The sequence below is a fragment of the Colletes gigas genome, unplaced genomic scaffold (genome assembly GCF_013123115.1).
Source record: "Colletes gigas isolate AHSC1104 unplaced genomic scaffold, ASM1312311v1 Colletes_gigas_Sc00002, whole genome shotgun sequence".
Taxonomy (NCBI): domain Eukaryota; kingdom Metazoa; phylum Arthropoda; class Insecta; order Hymenoptera; family Colletidae; genus Colletes; species Colletes gigas.
Genome location: NW_025106631.1, coordinates 9420220 through 9441421, shown reverse-complemented (window position 1 = coordinate 9441421; position 21202 = coordinate 9420220). Strand labels below are relative to the sequence as shown.

The 21202-nt window shown below is 34.8% G+C and overlaps 3 protein-coding genes across 5 annotated transcripts; 2 read left to right on the top strand and 1 right to left on the bottom strand.

Annotated features, from left to right (window-relative positions):
- Window positions 1-72: 72 nt before the first annotated feature.
- Window positions 73-3487, bottom strand: LOC122402395. The gene is made up of 9 exons (XM_043405144.1): window positions 3289-3487; window positions 3038-3153; window positions 2823-2980; window positions 2491-2751; window positions 1761-2426; window positions 1525-1687; window positions 1316-1454; window positions 659-1245; window positions 73-583 (listed from the first exon to the last, which is right to left on the bottom strand). The coding sequence occupies exons 2-9, from the start codon at window positions 3116-3118 to the stop codon at window positions 488-490; spliced, it is 2151 nt and encodes a 716-aa protein (XP_043261079.1). The 5' UTR covers window positions 3119-3153; window positions 3289-3487; the 3' UTR covers window positions 73-487.
- Window positions 3488-5721: 2234 nt separating this feature from the next.
- Window positions 5722-10622, top strand: LOC122402365. The gene is made up of 16 exons (XM_043405086.1): window positions 5722-6168; window positions 6248-6519; window positions 6588-6725; window positions 7058-7370; window positions 7851-7895; window positions 7980-8105; window positions 8180-8338; window positions 8440-8568; window positions 8655-8839; window positions 8909-9017; window positions 9098-9319; window positions 9406-9623; window positions 9682-9901; window positions 9976-10159; window positions 10236-10338; window positions 10427-10622. Exons 2-16 carry the CDS (start codon window positions 6268-6270, stop codon window positions 10535-10537), a joined length of 2514 nt encoding a protein of 837 aa, XP_043261021.1. The 5' UTR covers window positions 5722-6168; window positions 6248-6267; the 3' UTR covers window positions 10538-10622.
- Window positions 10623-11005: 383 nt separating this feature from the next.
- LOC122402335 (H(+)/Cl(-) exchange transporter 5) lies at window positions 11006-18957 on the top strand. 3 transcript variants are annotated; one of them, XM_043405046.1, is made up of 12 exons: window positions 11006-11243; window positions 11413-11468; window positions 12165-12274; window positions 12347-12539; window positions 12625-12974; window positions 13061-13222; window positions 13294-13581; window positions 13687-13869; window positions 13946-14160; window positions 14242-14802; window positions 14932-15309; window positions 15530-18957. In XM_043405046.1, exons 3-12 carry the CDS (start codon window positions 12176-12178, stop codon window positions 15618-15620), a joined length of 2520 nt encoding a protein of 839 aa, XP_043260981.1. In that variant the 5' UTR covers window positions 11006-11243; window positions 11413-11468; window positions 12165-12175; the 3' UTR covers window positions 15621-18957. The 3 variants fall into 3 exon arrangements, with proteins under 3 accessions (XP_043260981.1, XP_043260989.1, XP_043260975.1); XM_043405054.1 differs by lacking the exon at window positions 11413-11468 and having other exon boundaries at window positions 12347-12530; XM_043405040.1 differs by lacking the exon at window positions 11413-11468.
- The last annotated feature ends 2245 nt before the right edge of the window (window positions 18958-21202 follow it).

Here is a 21202-nt window from a genome sequence, read left to right as displayed (position 1 = left end):
ATTAACAGCTAGAATTAAAGATTATTATTTTTATATTCTAAATGAACATTTCAACTTTGTAATTATCTTGAATTTCGCAAGATCTTTTATCAAGAGAAATAAACATGATTGTCAGTTCCTTATCAACGAATTGAAAAATATCAAAGTGTTTCCTAACCATTTGTAAGCCTAATACGGTTGTTTTTTTTTTAATGCTTTATTTATTAGATTATTAATTATCAGGGCACTTACGACAAGTCACCTGGATAACTACTATATTGCCAAAGATAGGAAAGAAAGTTTGAGGTAGAAGTTATTTGATTTTATCCAAGACATAGCGTGGTAAGGCGTTGGTCGATGGCCTAAATGGCCATATAGCCATACTTAAAAGCAGATATATTTTAGTACAGAATTGACTTTTGTATAAAAAAAAAACAAATATATAACACGTATTTCAAGTATTTGAAAAATTATTTTATTAACTGTATCACCGGTAGCAAAGATAATTTCAACATGTCTCACTTTCTTTTCCGTCGCTGAGTAACGTTATTTCTATACTACTATCACTGTTTTTTGTTTCTATTTCCACGTCGTACGTATTAGCCTGTAAAAGCAGAATATTCGTAAATCCTCGTGTCAAATTTCAAACGATTATAAATTATAATTTAACGAGCAGTACCAATTGCAACGAAGCTAGAAAATATCTAGCTACTTCGCAAGCAGGTTTGTCGCGAACGACGCTGTCGAAATTGATCTTCTTTTGATCCAGTGCCTGTAGAGTTCCCATTATACGAGCAGTGTAGTCGTGAATTCGAAATGTAGGCCTTATTTCAGCCTCGGACAGTTTCGACTGCAGAGAGGCATGCCACTTGGCAACAGCTTGATCTAATTCGGTTGCGACGTTAGATTCTTCGAAAATTTCTTTCATTTTACCTTCGATCAACGACTGATAATCCGGTAGCGAATAAGACACATCAATTTCCGAGACTGAAGGTTCATACCAGCTATCGCATAAGTTATGGGATTGTTCAGTGATATCGAGTGAGTTATGAGAAATAGATTGCAATTGTAAGTCGCTAGGCGTAGAATTTCTGCTTGGAATCTCTTCGGTATCATTTTCGATGAAATTGTTTTGATTTTGAGCAATACGAAAGTCTAATAAATCGAGAATTACATTTCTCGTAGCTTTGTGTCCAGAAGTATCATAATCTCTTCTTGTTATATTTAAACAATCGTCACAGTTTTTTATAAAATCCTCCAATTCCTCTGATAAAAAAAACACACGTATTTTGAAGTATTTCTACGTTATATTTTACTATAATTCGTCTTAACTCACTTTTGTGCAAGCATTTAAATTGCTTCTTTGCTCGCAAAATGAAATCTTTTTCCTTAATCGTAAGTAATCCGGCTTCATATGAAATAAGCTTTGTCAAACACTCTGGTTTGTATATTTTTGACACGACCTTGCGTTTCTTCTAGAATTAAAATAAGTTTGGATTCACCCTGTAGGTAGAAAACAAATTAAAAATTACTATTTATACATACTGAGCCAAATTTTGTTTCTAAGAGAGAAAAGTATTCTGGAAGCTTCAAAACGGATGGATCCTCGAAACATTCACTTTTCATTCCCTGAATAAACGGCATTGGTTTCCAGTCAAATTCATTTACATCGTCTACAGAACATATCGATATTTTCGTCGATTGATTCCTAGTAGAAATATCGATATATGCAAAAATTTCACTTATTTCAAAGATAACACGAATATTACTTTAAAAGGTACCCTTTTTTCTGCATGCCAAATAATCCTTCCTTCCATTGGATACTGTCTAATTTATCCATTTCAGCAATTCGTAGTTTATCTTCCTTAGAAATACGATCTAGCGACTGCTTGCTATCATTCGCCATTCGTTCGGTAGCTCCACATTTTTTGTATTTTTTATTCTTTGGACATTCCTCAATTCGAGTTGTTTGCCCTGAATTTTCATTCTGATGCTTTCTTTTAGTTTGATTGGTTTCTTTACAATTAACATCATTAATATCTACAGGATCTTGCGGTAAGTTATTTTGTGTATGCTGTTTCTTGGAAGCAACATTCTCGGCAATAAACGGTGAAATATTAGAGTTAGCAAAAGGAATTCCACGATCTCTATTTATTATGTTTTCTTTTTCCACGATATGGGATTCGTTCGCCGCGAAATCGTCTTCCATTTGCAAAGAAAAATCATGATCCTCTTCAAATTCTTCGTGAATAGATGTAAGAAATTCATTGTCGTTTAACGACGTGGCGGACTGGTATCCTGATGTTCCAGTACCAGGTGTTTTTGGTTCAGAATATGACGATAAAGAATTTCTTCCTTTTTGTACGCGAGAACTGTGCACGCGAGTAAAATCGTAAGGTGTTAATTCATCCACCAACATTCCACTCGTATTTATAGCTTGGTTGCACCTTAAAATTAAAAGTAAACTGTTATGAAAAAATAAAAAGAAAAAAGAAACAAATTTCGGCTTACCGAAAATCATATTTCTTTCCAATTATTTCCCCTAGCACGTCGTACACATGAATGGAGTGATTACACAACTGAGCTACATTGTTTTCTAATTGAGTAAAACGGTGACTTAATAATTTAATCTTCTTTTGTGTTTGCAATTGATCTCTTTTATTTATGTTCTTCCCTACATGTGCTTCTAAATCTCTAATAACAAAATTCTCAAGATCAATATACACTTTTTTTGGAACCCTCTTTTCTCTACTCTTTTTTATTTCTTCTTCCCTATAAAAAATACGCATGGATTATCAACTACAACGTGTGCAGTTTGAACTGTAGTTAAGAGCAATAGTTACTCGTAGACAAAAAATATTTGTTTTAGAACTTCTATTTCATTCAAAAGACATTCAATTCTGCGCACGTATACGTTAGTTGAATTTTGGAGAACGAGTGCTGCTTCCCCAAAGTTTATATTACACGGGTCTTCTAATAATGCATAATATTCTTCTAAAACCTAAAATACAATAGAATGATGTTCTTTTGTACTTGTAATTATTGCAACATTATATACCTGCGACAATGGAAATTTCCAATCAGCAAGATCTTTTGCTGGTTTCATAAGCTGCATACTAATATCCTGTAGCGTGACCATTTTCGATGCTAGATATATACTTTTTTAAGGGTGTTCTAATAAACAAAGATATTATTTATTCTTAAATGTTCGTTGTTAATAATAATAACAAAGTTATTTAAAAATAGTTACAACTAACTCTATCCACAATTTTATTTGCCAGTTATAAACAAACAAAAATTATACTTAACCCCTTTGCAGATGGATATCACGATATATTGAACAAAACATTATTATCGTTTTTCACGTACAATTGATAGATTATTGACAAACTCATCGCCACAAATTAATAAAAATTAATTTGCTTAATAAGCATGGAACGGTTAAATGAATTATAATGAAACTTATACATTGGAGAAAGTAATGTTTATATACACGATAGTTTGCTATTATCTGTTTCAAAATGTCCGTCCGTAACAGTTTAAATATAAGCACGATACTATTTAAAAATGAATATAGAAATAGTTAACACTTTACAGAACAAACTTCCAGAATATAAAGTACGTGAATTTAATTTTGTGCGAAATTATACAAAACTATGTAAACCTTAACATTCGAAAATAATACAAAGGTATTCAAATAATTAGTATCAAGCTACAAAGATATAAATAACAAGTTTCTTTTTGTAAATATCATTTTATTTAAATTTCTTTTATGGACTTTCATTTTTATATCTATTTTTTTGATAAGTCATTTATGATAACATGCGATAACCTTAATTTCATGTGGCGAACAAAATCGATATCGACAAAAGCTTCGACTAAAACGAAACTAATGGATAAAATATAAAAACATGTTAAAATACAGTAAATATCACGCATACTCATGGTAACAATAAAAAGTTTAAGACAACAGTCGATCATTGACTGATAAAGCAATTAATCGGAAAACCATATTTTCTAAATCTCCTCCCGCGATTTCCAGTCATTTCTAATATCACAAAATTCTCAGATATATAATCGCAACTTCGTTATATTTCAGTATAGTATAATAAAAAACGCAAAAACATCATGTTGAGTTCGATAATTATGAATACCTCTGTAGAGTGCAAATCATATTAAATTGTTTGAAAGTATATTTCTTTAAACACTTTCATACATTATTCAAACTCATAATTTCTGTTTAAACTGGATAATAAAAGTGATTGACTTCAAACAATAATTAAAACAATCCTAATTGTTCTAAGCAGCTCAGATATGAATAACATAACCATAATAAATGAGTTATTACCCAATTAAACATTGATTTATATAATAATTTTACTGTAAAATGGAAAATAGGTTTAGGTTAGGTTTGTTTCGTTCTGTGGTTATTACATTTTGCATCTATATAAGGGCAAAGGATTTGAGATTTTACTGATCCGTTTGCAGCGCCATAAGCGAGATGCGTCGGAACTAAATGTGGGATGGGGAAATTTGAATTCTACTTGAGACGTTTTTTTAAAAGCTAATTAGTTTTATGAAGAAACTAAACAATACGATACAATTTTTGCATCATTTTTTGAGTCGAGAGATTTCCTTGTATTCTTAGATTTCCCCTAGCTGAAACGAACGTTGACGCTTCTGTGTTTGTATATCAAAGAGGATTAGACAAAGTGGTATTCATGTACCTTCTAAAGTATCCGACACATCAGAGGGCACTGAAACTCGTACACGCTTTTTTACCTTCCATTCTATCTAATCCTCTTTATTGTATATGACTACACTGGTTAAGATAGCGACATCTAGGTCACCAGACTTTTGCGTGTATACCGTTAAGGATTTTTATATCGTTATGTTGTAGTAATATCTTATTTAATTTGTTAATAAACTGATTATTACTATTTATGAGAGTCTTATTCATTCCTATTCCGTATCTAGCTTCCAGCAACTACCAATGCGTTAATAATGTCCCTTTAAGTTTAGTCATAGGTAGATGCATATACGTTTAGCAAATCTCTGTGTCTCGGGTGCGTTTTTCAACCACCCACTTGTAATTATGTTTGTCAAGAATAATGAATGTGGACGACCTGATTGTCTCTTTATTATTCAGGCACTGACTTCGAGTTTTTATCGACATTAATTTCTGCGTAGAAGTCACTTGGTGGCATTCTGCCATTCATCTTCTTGAACGATTTCTTTCTAATCGTCCTGCTCTTTAGAGATATTCCTAAAAATACATATTACGTTAATACCTAGTCCACATCTCTGTCAACTATCTCTTTAAAACTTACTTATAAGTAAAAATATCACCGTAAAAATTAGTAAAAATGCAAAAGAAACATATTATTTATTTTCAAAACACGTTACTTCAATCCAACAACGCAATCTTTTATGTAATGCCAACTCTCTTCTTGGTATTTAAAAACGGACTTAATTCTATTTTTTTTTCAAATTGTTAGAGTACTGACGGTAGATTAATATCTAATGTGAATAAATTTGAAAGGTTCAGCAAAAATAATTTTACCGCAAAAAGGATAAAGAAGGATATTGGATCTTAATAATTGGGATCCTGATGACTGCAGGACTTTACTGCCACCTACTTTTTTAAGGGGGGAAGAGTACTAAAAATCGACTATGTCCGTCAAATCGTCAGAATGCCGACACTGACAGTGAGTTAATATCTAATGTGGAGAAGACGAAAGTTTCAGCAAAAAATACTTGCTTGCATCACAAAAAGAAGATAGAAATCCTTGTGGAATTTAAAGAGAATGAAAGAAAAACGAAACTTATGTGAAATTCGAAGATAATGGCGAATGAACAAAATCTATGTTTTACGGCAGCGTATCTGCTTAGCCACGCAGTCGCAAGCGTTTGCTGAAAATGCTAACTATATCCCACTCATTCTCATTGTTCCCTACTCGCTCTGATTATATACGTAATGTGTATTCGCGTCGAGCGTTCGTTGACTTGCTCGGCCGGTGGATATGCGGACCAAGGGAGGCTGGATAAATCAATGATCGATTTTTGATTAAAAAGATCGATACGCGTTTAAAACGGACGTACAGGAATCGATTTGACAAATCAAAAGTCTCCCCAAAGAAATCAATTTTCCAGAGAATTGATTCAGAATCTCTAAACAGATCTCTCTAGGTACACAAACTTTTTTTCTGGTGAGTGTTTTAATAATTTTGAGATCTCTCATGAAAGGAATAAATGTATTAATTTTTAGGGACACAGTGAATATTAATCATGCAGAGGAAGATATCGATGAAATCGACGTACTGGATATTGCAACCATGGAGTCTGTTTACCCTTATACTGATCCAATTTTTAATACAATTTTTTATGTCTATTTATCTTTACACTTACGTGGCCCGCGTGGAGACTGATGTTCATATCATGCAAGACCATGACATTTTAGAGATTGAAAAATTGATACGGAGGAAACGGAATAGTGCATTGCCTGTAACTGAAGATAATAAAGTTTCAGATACTTCTAGAGTACATACCATTTGTATACATTGAACAAAAGATATGCTGTATATTTGTACTTCTTTTTTATCTTTTAGATTTGGGAGGAAAAGGATATGTTGAAAGAGTCTAAAAGGGTGACTTTACCTCCCATAGCAATGTCAGGATTATCCTCTTCTCCAATCACTCCCATGGAACACGATTGGGTGTGGCTAAACGCGGACACACGTGTGCAGGTTACTTTCTCTGCTTTCTTTTAATTAATTAATCCTTTCGATATGGCGAGCTAATATCCTAATATCTTTGTTATTTTTCCTACAAAAAATTTGTTTGGTTTAAAGCCAAGAATATTATGATTCATGTTTTCTTCTTCTCAATATAAATTTATTTATTCTCATGAAAATATCTTTGATTTATTTATTTATTGTAAAATAAGTAAACTTATTACTTACAGAAAACGAAAGATGTAGAATTTTTCAATTTTAACGAGTGGCTTGATTTATCGTCAGTATCGAAAGGGTTAACGTAAAAGAAGTAAAATTTTAATAAAAGGGATTATATATTTTAGGTCGATGCAATTGAAAATTTTTGTCGATCTTCAATGAAATATTGTCCACCAGGATTACCGGGGGCACCTGGAGAACCAGGTCTTCCAGGATTGCGTGGAATGATTGGTCCAAAAGGACCGCCTGGTTTAACCGGACCTCGTGGGCCGAAAGGCGATGTAGGATCTCATGGCTTTGATGGCAGAGATGGAGTACCAGGCGAACCTGGTCTTGATGGAATTCCTGGACGCAGTGGCTTAGATGGACTTCCGGGAATAAATGGTAAACCAGGGTTAAATGGATCTCCTGGTCGGCCTGGGCGGAATGGCACAGATGGTATGAACTACATATTAATACTTCAGGATTGTAATATTATTTGTTACAACAGGGTGTTTCATAACATGTACAGCCTACAGTAGTGCCCTCTTAAATGACCGTGGTTATCTCTACCAATTCTTAGAAGCCAAGCGGCTTAAAACATCGAGCGTGTCGAGCGTAACTCAACGCCGGTCGCTATCGATACATTGTATATATGGTTTCGGGTACTAGCTATTGTATCTAACTCGCACTTATCCTCTTTCCTTATCTCCGTTGAATTCTGAGAAGTAACCATGCCCATATAAATGACCGCGACCGGGCCCGAGCGTGGTCACTTATGCGGGCACTGCTGTACTTTGGTGGTAGACAACAGTTACAAAAACAATGTAACAAGTATGCACTCAACCAAAATAATACAACCTTTTTGCATTACTTTATGTCTGTTGTACATAGACAAAATGGGTCTCACAAGAAACTCCCTATATACTATTGTTTTAGGAAGGCCAGGTCACATAGGACCACAAGGACCACCTGGACTGCGCGGTAACTTAACCTTATTTCAAATTCCCTCATTCTAATTGCGCATGGATGAAAAAAAAGATACGTTGTTGATGTGAACAACTTTAGGAGAAATGGGTCCTCCTGGTAGATCCGGCTTACCAGGGCAAGATGGCAGGCCAGGGATAACAGCCTGGAAGGTGAACATGAATGACTATAATGTAAACGATTTATTAATTCCTCCTTCCATCTTGGGTAAGTAGTTTTAAAAAATAAACCCCTTGAAAATATTATCCTGAAACAATACTTTCTTTTATGACATCTTTCAGACGATAGAATGTTACCAGCAACGTTAAATTCTACCGGATTAATTTCCGTTTATGAGGGAACCAATATAAGATTGAGATGCGCATCGAGCGGAAAGCCACAGCCTGTCGTTCAATGGTTTAGAACCGATGGTACAGTCATTCCTGTAGGATCTTGGCATGGTAATAAAAGCCATAATACTGTATTCCCAAATACGTTTGATTGTTTCTAGTCGTTTTGATAAATGTTATTTTAATCGTAAAATATATAATTTATTATACAGTGACTTCTATCATTGGGCACACATTTAATATCACTGCAGTGAACAGAGAGCACATGGGAGAATACACCTGCATCGCTGATAATGGAGTTCCTCCTAGAGCATTCAAAAGATTCAAACTTCAAGTTAAATGTAAATATTAAATCTGACACGCTCGCGTTTCATTTCATTATATCTATTTATCTTCGGTTCGAGATAAAGGTAGAATTATTTTTTAGTTCCACCTTTTATTCGGATACGCAATCAAATGATTCTTGTGCGTAGTCAGAGTACTGCCACTCTGGAATGTGAGGTCGAGGCATTTCCGGAACCAATTGTTTACTGGGAACGCGGGGATGGCCGTCGCCTAAAAATGTCCGACAAATACAGACTAGAAGTTTATGATAAAAGAGACATATATAAGGTAATACCCGATAATATACATATGTATAATAGATCAACGTATTTGTATATCTTATTTAATGATTTTTAGCTTAAAATGCGATTAAAGATTACAAGAATAACATCGGGGGATTATGGTACCTACCACTGCATTGCCAAAAACGATATTGATACCACTAAGGGCTCGTTTGTGGTCAATGGTCGGATACTTATTACGCACTTTTAATATTTATATTTTAAAAATAATTACTTAATAAAAGCTGGTATCGAACAATTTCAGACGATGTAAATAGCATGGAAAGATTAATTATTCGAAAAGAACAACATGTTTCGTATGGAGAGCCTGCGCCGCAACACGTTGATTTAGAGGAACTTTGTGCACCGCGTGAAACTTGCACGGCTTGTCCTGTTTTAAGGTGTACCTTTACAGATATTGCCGAATATCTAAACGTTCAAACACTGAAAGGCGTCAATTTCACTGGTCTTTCATCGCGATTAGCAGGTAAACTACATATGTCAATATTTTTTCGATTCAAATACCCGTAGAATTTGACAAGTTGTTTAATAATTGTTTTTTTAACGTTGCAGATGGCGTGATAGAAGCGTTGGGGAAACCTGTATTAAAGGGTACGATGGATGATCATTACGGAAGTTGGATGCACGACGCGTCATCGAGATCTGATAATTATCCCGATAAACTTTGGGTTACTCGAAAGAATGACACTTCTTTTATTTACGAGTACAAATCAAAAGATCATTTTAAAAATGCTAGTTCATATCCCATTGCATTACCCTACGCATTTCAGGTACATTGCGATATTTTTAAAATTACGTCACAGAACATTAAATTTAATTAATTTACAGGGTAATGGGCACATAGTATACAATAGATCTTTCTATTACAATCCTATAAATCGATCTTCCATTTTTCGCTTCAATCTTCATTCCATTTCTGATCATATATGTGATAAGGAGTTTCCGCGATGCGAATTGCATCTACCAGGGTTACTAGTAAATACAAAAAATTATCTCTATACGCCGAATCATAATTTTAATTACGTTGACTTTAATGTCGATGAAAATGGTAATTTTATATAATCAAGTTTAAAAAATATTTTCTTTTACAAATTCAAATCGATGGATTATTTTTGATAATAGGCTTATGGATAATATATGGATTGCCATCAAATAATACGGTAGTGCTAAAAATAGATGCAATCAATATGAATATTCAATATGCATGGAATATTAGTATCGACAATCATAAATTTGGAGAAATGTTTATTGCTGGTGGAGTACTTTATGCCGTTCATAGCGTCACCGAAGAAACAATGAAAATAAGGTGCGGATCAATACGCAAATGAAGAACAGTTTATAAATAAAATAACGAACTTGTTTAATGTTGTATATTTTTTCAGATTAGCCTTCGATCTCTATAAAAACGTTACAATACCTGTTCACTTATCGTTCACAAATCCTTACCACAAAACCACGGCAGTCAGCTACAACCATAAGACGAAAGTAAATCCCGTTTTAATTTAGAACACGAATAAATCACAATATCAATTCGAGAACGCTCATTAAAAATATTGTTTCTTTTTCTTTTTAGGAACTTTACACGTGGAATAAAGGAAATCAATTGGCATATCCTATCAAGTATCAAGGCTTTGCAAATGTTACAACGAAAGAAGAGCTCAAAGATGTAGACACCGAAATTTAAAATCCGCATTAATCTAATATAAATAAGTGAATAGAATATGTAATATTTTATACTTTCATTTTTCATCAATGTATGGTTAAACTAAGAGACGTGAGAAATATGTCTTTTCCCAATTTTTTAAATATTCCGATTGAAATTCTTTCCATGTACCATTTACATTTTATTTCCACAAATCGATCAAATGTAGTATCAACGTAATATAGTTTCTGTTTTGTATAATATGTTTAAGCGATGAATAAATATCTGGATTTGAAAAATTATCTTTACAAAGAACAGATGCTTATAAAACATTCACATTTTTTGAACCTTTTTTTTTTATGACGTAAAATTGGTTAAGATGAGATCATGTTTTTCCATCGTTGTTTCGTGACGGTAGGTTCGTTTGATTTAACGTTTGATTTAAAAAAAATTTCGCAATAATTTAAACAAATCATTTGTTCGATGATATTCGGCAAGGTGGCGCTTGATGACACATTTTAATTCAATAAGGAAGAAAGTGAGCTAAGTGAGTAAGAGAGAAAGAACGTGCTTTGACAAGTGTTTCATTCAGATCTAGTTTCTCTGTGGTCGAAAAAAGATATTCGTATTTTTTCGGTAAATCTGTCACTTTGAAGGACGTAAATAGTATGATTCAATGTTGAGGTGACGAAAAAAGGAAAGGAACTTAATGAACGGGAAGTTAAAAACCAAACCAACTAAAAAGATGGTAAGTACGAGCAGCAGCTGAAATATCTTAATGTGGCAAAGTATGGCATTAATCCTAACCGCATAAGGATACAATTAAATGAATATCATTTTGTTTTGCGTAACAACAAGATTTAAAACATTTCTAATATTTTGTTTAAAGATTTGTTCCCTTTTAACTTTCTTTCCAGAACCTTTTCCCGCACTTTACGTGGATGTCGATAACCTCTCCACAAACTTATTCGAAGTAATGGATTTTCCTATGTATATATTTATAATTGTTTATTGCCCTTTTTCAACTGCAGCAATGAAACATAAATATATTAACTGAATTATAAGAGTATGGTAATATTATGCTGGCAATCTTTGTGTTGGATATTTAATAAATGGTCCAGTTCCTGTGTATTGTAATATTTCTTTCCATTCTTAGGATTCATGATTAATATAATTTATATCAATTAATGTAATTAAATCTTTCTGAGTTGTACAAATTTTTGTATCAAAATTATAACGATTGTCCTATTATTATTATGGCACATTCAACAAAAAAATATATTTAATATTAACATGAATTATTCATCACTGTAATCTCACACATAACATAGACTGAAAGCAAGATAATCCCTTATGGAACAGTAGTGTTTTAATACGCTTGAGAGCAACTCAGAGACAATTGTACTTCCTAAAGTTTTAGTTGGTGTAATTATATTAGAAAATAATTCATTTTTTTCAAAATTAGTCCATAAGTATCCCTATGTTATTAGTTTTATCAATATATGTATAAAAAATTTTAACAAAGCACAATTTTGTTAAATCATATCTTATCTTATATAATAAAAGAAGTCATTTCAGAATTTAATCTTGATCGTGTTAAATTTTAATTTCATTCATTTCAAATATATCATATATATGTGAAAAGTGTACATTCAATTTTATTCCATAGGTTGCAATGCCATGGAGAAATTTCCATTGAAGGGTACAAATTTATTAAATAATACAGTACCACAGAATTATCAGAATCCTTTAACAACGTACCAATCAGTTGATACAAAGGCAAGGTTTAAATAGGTTTAAGTCATAGAATGTCAGAAATGGTATATAATAAATTGTTTTTGTCAATTACAGGTGGAAAACTCGGATGATGTGTATTTTGTAGAGAATACACGGTCGCGAAATCAAACAGCTGGACGCGATACTAATTTAAGCAGTGACGACGATATGCTTGAAGTTAATAACATAGGATCAAACCATGGAGAGAATACCGTTCTCTCAGATCACTGTATTCGTATCGATGATGCTTCCTCCCACAGTGAGTTATGTCAGTTATATTTTGGTTTACACAGTTTATAAAGTTAATAACGTTAAATAACATCTTCATTATATTTGGTTCTTTGTTTTTTCAGTTTCGGTCGATTCCGATGATATTTTCGGGATCGCTCAATATGATGACTTTCACACGATTGATTGGCAGCGAGATATTGCCCTCGATAGAATGCACCATCGATATATCGTGAAGAAAAAACATGATTCCATTTGGCGTTTAATCAAGAGGGTACATGATGCATGGTCTGGATGGCTCTGTGTTTTATTTGTTGGTCTATTTACAGGAGTCGCGGCAGGTATTATAGATATAGGAGCCTCTTGGATGACCGATCTAAAGTTTGGTATATGCCCTCAAGCCTTTTGGCTGAATAAAGAACAATGTTGTTGGAGTTACAATGAAACAACTTTCGACGGTGGTAATTGTTCTCAGGTACACAATTGATTTGTGCTTTTTTTTCTCTTTCCGTTTTGCTGTTTCTCGATGCTTGAATTTTCGATTTTCGTTGTCTGTTTCAGTGGCGGACGTGGCCCGAGGTATTTAGCCAATCGAAAGACGGTGCAGGACCTTACATGATTTCGTACATGTTTTACATAGCTTGGGCACTCCTGTTTGCTTCCCTTTCTGCCTCGTTAGTAAGAATGTTTGCTCCGTACGCTTGTGGCTCTGGTATTCCCGAGGTACATATAGAAAGAAAAGAGAAAGTAAAGACTACTAATTTGTTACTTATACTTGAAAAACGGTGTTTTAGATTAAGACGATTCTAAGTGGATTTATTATTCGTGGATATTTGGGAAAATGGACATTGATAATTAAGTCAGTGGGTTTGATTCTGTCGGTCTCAGCAGGTTTAAACTTGGGCAAGGAAGGACCAATGGTTCATATAGCTTGTTGCATAGGAAATATATTTTCTTATCTATTTCCAAAATATGGTAGAAACGAAGCTAAGAAGAGAGAGATTTTATCAGCCGCCGCCGCTGCGGGTGTCTCGGTAGCTTTCGGTGCTCCGATCGGAGGTGTTCTTTTCAGCCTCGAAGAAGTAAGTGATTAAAGAAAAGAGTTTCTTTAGGGATCTAGAAAAGGAGGAACAGAAACAAGTAAAAATTATCTGTTAGTGCACAAATATGTAGCAATTGTTTTACAGGTGAGCTATTATTTCCCTCTCAAGACGTTGTGGCGGTCGTTTTTTTGTGCTCTGATAGCCGCTTTCATTTTGCGATCGATAAATCCTTTTGGTAACGAGCATTCGGTTCTTTTTTACGTTGAATACAACAAGCCTTGGATATTTTTTGAGTTGATACCCTTCGTTATGCTCGGAGTAATTGGCGTAAGTATTTCTTTTCGTCAATCTTTGTAGCTTAAGAACATTTCAATCTTGTTATTTTATTAATTTTTTTTTATAGGGAGTGATTGCCACTTTATTCATCAAGGCGAATCTGTTTTGGTGTCGTTATCGTAAAACTTCAAAGTTAGGTCAATATCCGGTTACCGAAGTTTTGATAGTGACGGTTGCGACTGCCGTCATCGGATATCCGAATCCATATACACGAATGAGTACGAGTCAACTAATTTATTTATTATTCAGTCAGTGCGGGGTGTCCAATGCGGATATATTATGGTTCGTACGATCTTTGTTTTGTTTTTTTAGCATTCCACAATATTACAATATCCTGCAATCTTCCATCTTTTTTTCTCATAGCGATTATAATAGAAACTTCAGCGCTGTAAACTCGGCAATTGAAATCGCAGCAGCGGGGCCCGGGGTTTATAAGGCCATATGGCTTCTTGTATTAGCGTTAATACTAAAACTTGTTATGACAATATTCACATTCGGTATGAAAGTACCCTGTGGATTATTTATTCCCTCGCTTTGTTTGGGAGCAATAATGGGCCGTATCGTTGGTATTGGAATGGAACAACTCGCATACAATTATCCACATATCTGGATGTTCAGCGAAGAATGTTCGACTGGTATAGATTGTATAACCCCTGGCTTATACGCGATGGTGGGCGCTGCGGCTGTTCTTGGCGGTGTCACTAGAATGACTGTCTCTCTCGTCGTGATAATGTTCGAATTAACTGGCGGTGTAAGATACATCGTGCCCTTAATGGCGGCCGCAATGGCGAGCAAATGGGTCGGCGACGCGCTTGGGAAACAAGGTATCTACGATGCTCACATCGCCTTGAACGGATATCCGTTTCTCGATAGCAAAGACGAAGTTCAACACACAACTCTTGCAGCCGATGTCATGCAACCTAAGTAAGCGCATTATCGTATATTTCGATTGTATTATTTATGTATTTACAGTGTGTTCAGTTTTGCTTGTCACTGTATGCGTTCTATGCTTGTCTTCCCGTTCGTAATTGATTCGCAATTAACCTTCTCCAGGCGCAATGAGGCCCTTCATGTGCTCACTCAGGATTCAATGACGGTCGAAGACGTTGAAAATTTATTAAAGGAAACGGAACATAATGGTTTCCCTGTAATAGTTTCAAAAGAATCGCAATATCTTGTCGGTTTTGTATTGCGGAGAGACTTGAATCTTGCGATTGCAAACGCTAAACGTATGACGGAAGAGATAACCGGACAATCGTTGGTCATATTCACCAATGGAAACAACATTCAAAGTCATTCTCCTCCGCCACTGAAATTGAAGAGAATTCTTGATATGGCTCCGATTACAATTACGGACCAGACGCCTATGGAAACTGTTGTCGACATGTTCAGAAAATTGGGATTGAGGCAGACACTCGTCACGCATAATGGGTATCTATTTTTTATCTTTTTATTGCAGTAAAACCTTGCTTAATGTTATTTAATAGTAACTACTATTATTAATAATTATTTCTGTATTTTTATTGAACCATAATGAGCAATAGAAATATTCCATTAAACATATAATCTGATCATTAATTGAGGTTTTACGGTATATCGATGTCTCTTTTATATGTGAATTATATTTATATTGTTTCATTTATTCTCATAGCCGACTTCTGGGAGTCATCACGAAAAAGGATGTATTGAGACACGTAAAGCAGCTTGACAATGAAGATCCTAACTCCGTATTGTTTAATTAAATTGTATATACGTATAAATCGTACGCGCTCGTCTACACACACACACGTGCGCTCGCGCTCAGAGAGAAAAAGAGAGAGTCTATAAAAAAATGAAATGATTATTAAAAGGTAGAAGATACGATGCTTTTTGCATCAGAATTTCCCACAGCCAAAGCGTCGATGAAAGTTGATGATGGATATTTCGAGCATATTATATAAATGAAGTAAGTCGAGTAGCACGGAAAGTAATTTCTACGCATTCCAACAATTTCTCCATTTCTATAATTTTCGATCGCATCATGATCTATTCGAATTAGTACAATAAACATTATTAACTAAGTTTAATTTAAAAATTAAACTTTTACCTGTTCTTTTGAGGTAACAGAAAGCGTTCCGTTTAAAAACACAAGTAGTCCTTAGTATGATTTTGAAAATTTCAGGGAAAATTTTTCTTTCGCGTTAATGAGCAACGATGAAAATCTTGCGGCATTTTCTCGTATCTCCTATCGTTTGGTAATTATTACGAACGGCACATATATTTAAACATCCTGTATCAGAAAATGATAGAAAAAGTGTTTTATAATGATGTAGTATCAATCGAAAAATTAGATACATCTTACAAAAAGTTCAACGATCACAAGCGTGGAATCATGTAGCTGAAACATTTTTAGCTGATTATGGTATGCTACATGTACCGTGCGTCCATAATGAAAATAACTTTTTTGTTTCATTATCGAGTAGTTGTTTAAAATAATCAACAAATATACACTAGATCAAATGAAGGCATATACATTAGACGTACGAGCAAGATTTATAAACATAGTTAATATTTGAATATAAAAGACCATTAATTTCATTTTATAAATCGTCGATATTTCGGATATACTACACCTTATAAAACTCTTTGAATAAGCAATACATGTTCATGCGTATATGTGTGTGTATGTATTTTTATTTAAAACTTTTTTTTTTAATGAGTTTACCACTTAACAAATTAGAAGAATTAGCTATGCTATCATATACGATAGTTCAAATAGAACAAACTCTTTCGTATGGCTTCTCTGTCTCGAAAAGAAAGCTAAGAATTTTTTATCATCATACATATTAATATATTTTGGCTGACACGAAGTGCGACATATGAGAATTTTCGAAATGTAATAAAACGATTAATAATTAGATAGTATATTTTTCTTATTTTATAACATAAACCAAAAAACTTGTATATGATCATTGATGCTTATATCAAGTGTATACATGTATGTATATTAGAGTGGTCTTTACATCGTAGGCGTAGAATTTTGTTTGTTTCGCCTTTTGAACGGTTAACACGCAAAAAAGCTACGTGGTATAACAAAATTATTCATCTACTCGATCAATATATTTTTTTAATTACTGGTGTATAGTCACTCTTTTAATACTCTTTCGGTCAGTGGCGGTCCAAAAAGCTGCGCTGAAGAAGGAAGGGCGAAGCATATAAGAGTATATATTTTTGAACTTTCTTGGGTACGATTCGAAACGTGTTTATAATTTATTTATTAATATTTATATTGAACAGTAGATTAAATAATTAAGTACGCGTTAATTATTTATGTATATAAGTGTACGCTCGAAAAATTTATAGAATGTAGTATAAAATGAATAATAAATATATTAACACGTTGACTGCCACGTCAGTTTGTCATGTCTAAAGATATCCTCAAACAATGAAACAGAAATATTCGACGATTCAATGGTATATCTGTTATTTTACAAGTGTTAGGGTTTTTTTTTATTTGTAAACAATATTGCAACGCGTTGTACGTTCAAAGTGCCGATCATCAGTAACCGCCATAGCAGTCAACGTGTAAAGATTTCGATTCTTGGATGGGGAATCCCCTTCATCGCCCTTCCATTGGATCCGCCACTGTATTCGAACGATTTCAATAGATTTGCAGCCATTTGAAGCTACCCCAAAGATTATGAATCCCGTTTTTCTGTTATTTAATTGATTAGGGAGCAGGGGAGGGGGGCAGGCCTAAAAAATGTCGATTATTTACGTTCAAGAAGTATCGTAGCATGCACGATCAGGACTAATATAAATTTTAGATTCATTTGTAAATTAGAATCCATTAACGGATTTTTTAAACCGACATTCACATTAGGCGAACGAAGTTGCTTGCAAAGGCTATATATTCTAATCTGAAAAAATCAATTTGTTTTTTGAAATATGGTTTGGTCTAAATTCTTTGTGCGTTTCATATTTGTTTGGTCCATGAAAATAATAAAAAGGTTTTATTATTTAAATGTTTTATTTATTTTAAACACTTTTAATCTGTGAAAGTAATAAGAATCATTAAAAAATTGATAATTAAGTTTCAGAGTGTCGTCATTTTTTTAATTATCGATTCTTTTTTCTTTTAGTACCTGCTATAACTAAATTCGTCCTAATTAAGAACCTATTTTAATTTTTCATTTGAAATGCATAGAATGGCTGAAACCATGGAAACCATCTGATTTCTTTTTTCACTACGTTTTAGTAGATACAGAATAGTCAATTATTAATATTTTACTTTGAAGAAATTTGTACGTATTTCATAAATATCAATAAATATACATATGCGAGAAATTCTGATGAAAAAGGTTGTATAGTTCTCCAGTCAGAAATTATTAAAATTATCTAAAAATACGCGCTTTAAATGCAAAAGCGGAGTCGAGCAAATTTTATTCACGAGTAACGAATAAATTTCTAGATCTAATCTCAAAACTAAATTTAATCTGCAATTTAGTCTGGATGTCAGTTTAAACGATCCGTTTAGGAATTCTAATTCATAAATGTTCAATGTAAAATTTGTATTCGTTAATCGCGAATAAAATTCACCCAGTTCTGTGCAAAAGCTATTGGAATTGAATGCCTCCTACGCATTCATAGTTTTCCACCTAGTGGCAATGATTCGTGCCACAAAAGTTACTAGTTTCGGTACTAATAGTGACGCCAGCACGAAGGGGTCGAGGTTTTGGTTGGTGTTAAAGTTAGTAAATTTCCACCCTTACGGCACGAATCAATGTTTCCTGGTATATATTCACAGAAGAAGAGTGGCAGAGACGATGGAATATTTAAAAATATATTCCATTCTTATGAAAAATGGAATACAATAGATTTATGCCTACCTCTCGAGCAATGCAATCAGGTTTTTCCTCAACGATACACTGATTAAACTTTCGGGCTTATCTGACTGAGTTTATATATTTAGGTTGAGGGATTGAACCAAAAAGTTTCGATTATTCGTAGCTAAGGACCACTCTAGCAATAAGTGTAATCATTTGTTTTACAAGTATCGAGATTCCGTCTATCTTGATATTAATACAATACATACCAATACCGAAGTATTAATGTAAAAATAAATATTGTACTACATTAAAATCTAGAAAAAGGTATTATTTTTATTTTCATTCCTTTTTAACGTATCTTGATATTAATGTAATATATCAGTATTTAAGTACAAATATAAAAATAAATACTTGCTACATTAGAATTTACGAAAAAGTGTTGAAAACTTTTTACTCTTATTCCGGTCCAATTTCTACTTTCCTTCAAGAACTGACGTTTTGAAAGATACACAAACGTGCGGGAGGAAGGCGGGAAAAATAATCGCCGGCAAATTCGTGGTTAAAAATCGATGAAGAACCAAAGTACCTACGCATTTCTGAATAGGGAGCAACAATTAACATCGTTGTTGACCCACATTCTTCGACCGATGGACGCTCCATTTTTGGAATTTGTAATCTTCGCGTAAACCAGTGGTTATCGTTGTACGAGACGAGGAATTTAAATTTTATTCGATATTTAGAATCGAGCAATGGAGGAACGGATGAACATAATACTTGCCACGGCGGGATAAAAGATCGGCAAAGAACAATCGAACAAAAAATGTTAATCGTGAATAGTTTCGGGCAAGTAGGATCTTCGCGAGATGGGGCAACTTTTGTCTATTTTAAAAAGTAAATAATAATCCTAAATAAGGAGAACGCGATCGACTGAAGATCACATAGTACTGATCAGAGCAGTAAAGTTGTAACATTCGTAACGTACGCCCTTTTCCCAGGGACCTGTTCGATTATCACCATGTTTCCGTCGGTAAAATTGCCTCACGAGGGGAACGTTGGCTCAACAGAAGGATTTGCAACGTTCCCTGACCACGATATCACGTGCAGGAGTCAGCTGTGCCCGGGGTGGGGGTTAGCGTGAACGGCGATGAAGAACATTCGTGCAGGTTGGTGGCTGGCTAGTTAGTTTCACGGCAGCAATATCACCCCGGAACGCGCGTGTGTACGTGGACGTTTCAATGTGTTGGAATAAATTCGCTTATACAGAGAACGAGAGACCTCAAAGCCGTTTTCCTCGACCGTTCGATACGCGCGCGCGCGAAACGAATCGACTTCGTCCATAGTATCGTCACGGTTCTCGTCGGAGACGTCCGTGATTTTGCACTCTTGTTCGAGTTACAATTTATTGGAACACGAGGGTGTACCACGGCTTCCTTTTTTCTATTTTCCCTCGTTTCCGTTTCCGTTTCCCGTCTATCTCTTTTCCAGCTTTCTATCCACGGCTACGGTCTCTTTCCCCATTCCGTCAGTTTCGTTTTACTTGCCGTTTCCTGTGCCCGTTGTGCTTACATACGTGCTACTTTTCCTCTTTGCTCAGGCTCTATTTCTCATCGTAACCCCGTACACACGCTCACGCACCACTTCTACCCTTCTTCTCTTCTCTATCTCTTTCGTTCTCCTCGCACCATTTATCGGGACGTCGTTGTCATCTCGCACGTTTCTACATCGCGACCCTCGTATTCCTTTAGAGAAAACAAGCTGTAACCATGGCTCGCGAGTGTTGTACAAAGTGACGAGCAAGAAACCGACCAGTTTTCGTGCGACTTTTCCGTTGATCCGGTTCATTTTTATACGACGTCGTTCTCTACTTTTATACTGCGATGCGATTAGCCACAGAATCGTGTGTGAGCGATATTCAGGAGCTGTTGCAGGACAGGCCAGATTAGGGATACGTCCGATATACAGAGACATCGAATAAACACACACGACTCTTTCTAAACGTACTATACACTCTTCCTTTCTCTCTCGTCGCCTGTTTTTCTTTTCTCCTTTCTCTCTTTTTTTTTTATTTCCTCCTCGTTTGTCGTTTCTATTTATCCGTTTCTCTCGTTTTCGTTTTCCTTCCCGACTTTCTTACCGCTCGAGGGTGAAACGCGTCACAGCGACACGATCGTCATCGACGAAAAAAGAAGAATCTATATACTGTATCTGCGACATACATTCGCTTGCGCTCAGTCAATAGCAGTCACATCCTTTAAATTTTCAAACGAATTACGAGCGCAAAGCATCATCCATGAGCGTGGAACGCACCATGGGCATCGGACCACCGGTGAACCGCAGTGTTCCGTTGTTTACCGCAGTATTAACGAATTTCGGAACAAAGCCGCGCAACGTCGAAAAGAGGAAGTAACTGGTTTACACGCCGCAGACTGTCGAATTTCTCGCGCGAAATACCAAGGGAAAGAAGCTCTGACTGGAGCCGCAACGATGAAAGGTACAAATTTCGGTAAGCCGAGGAA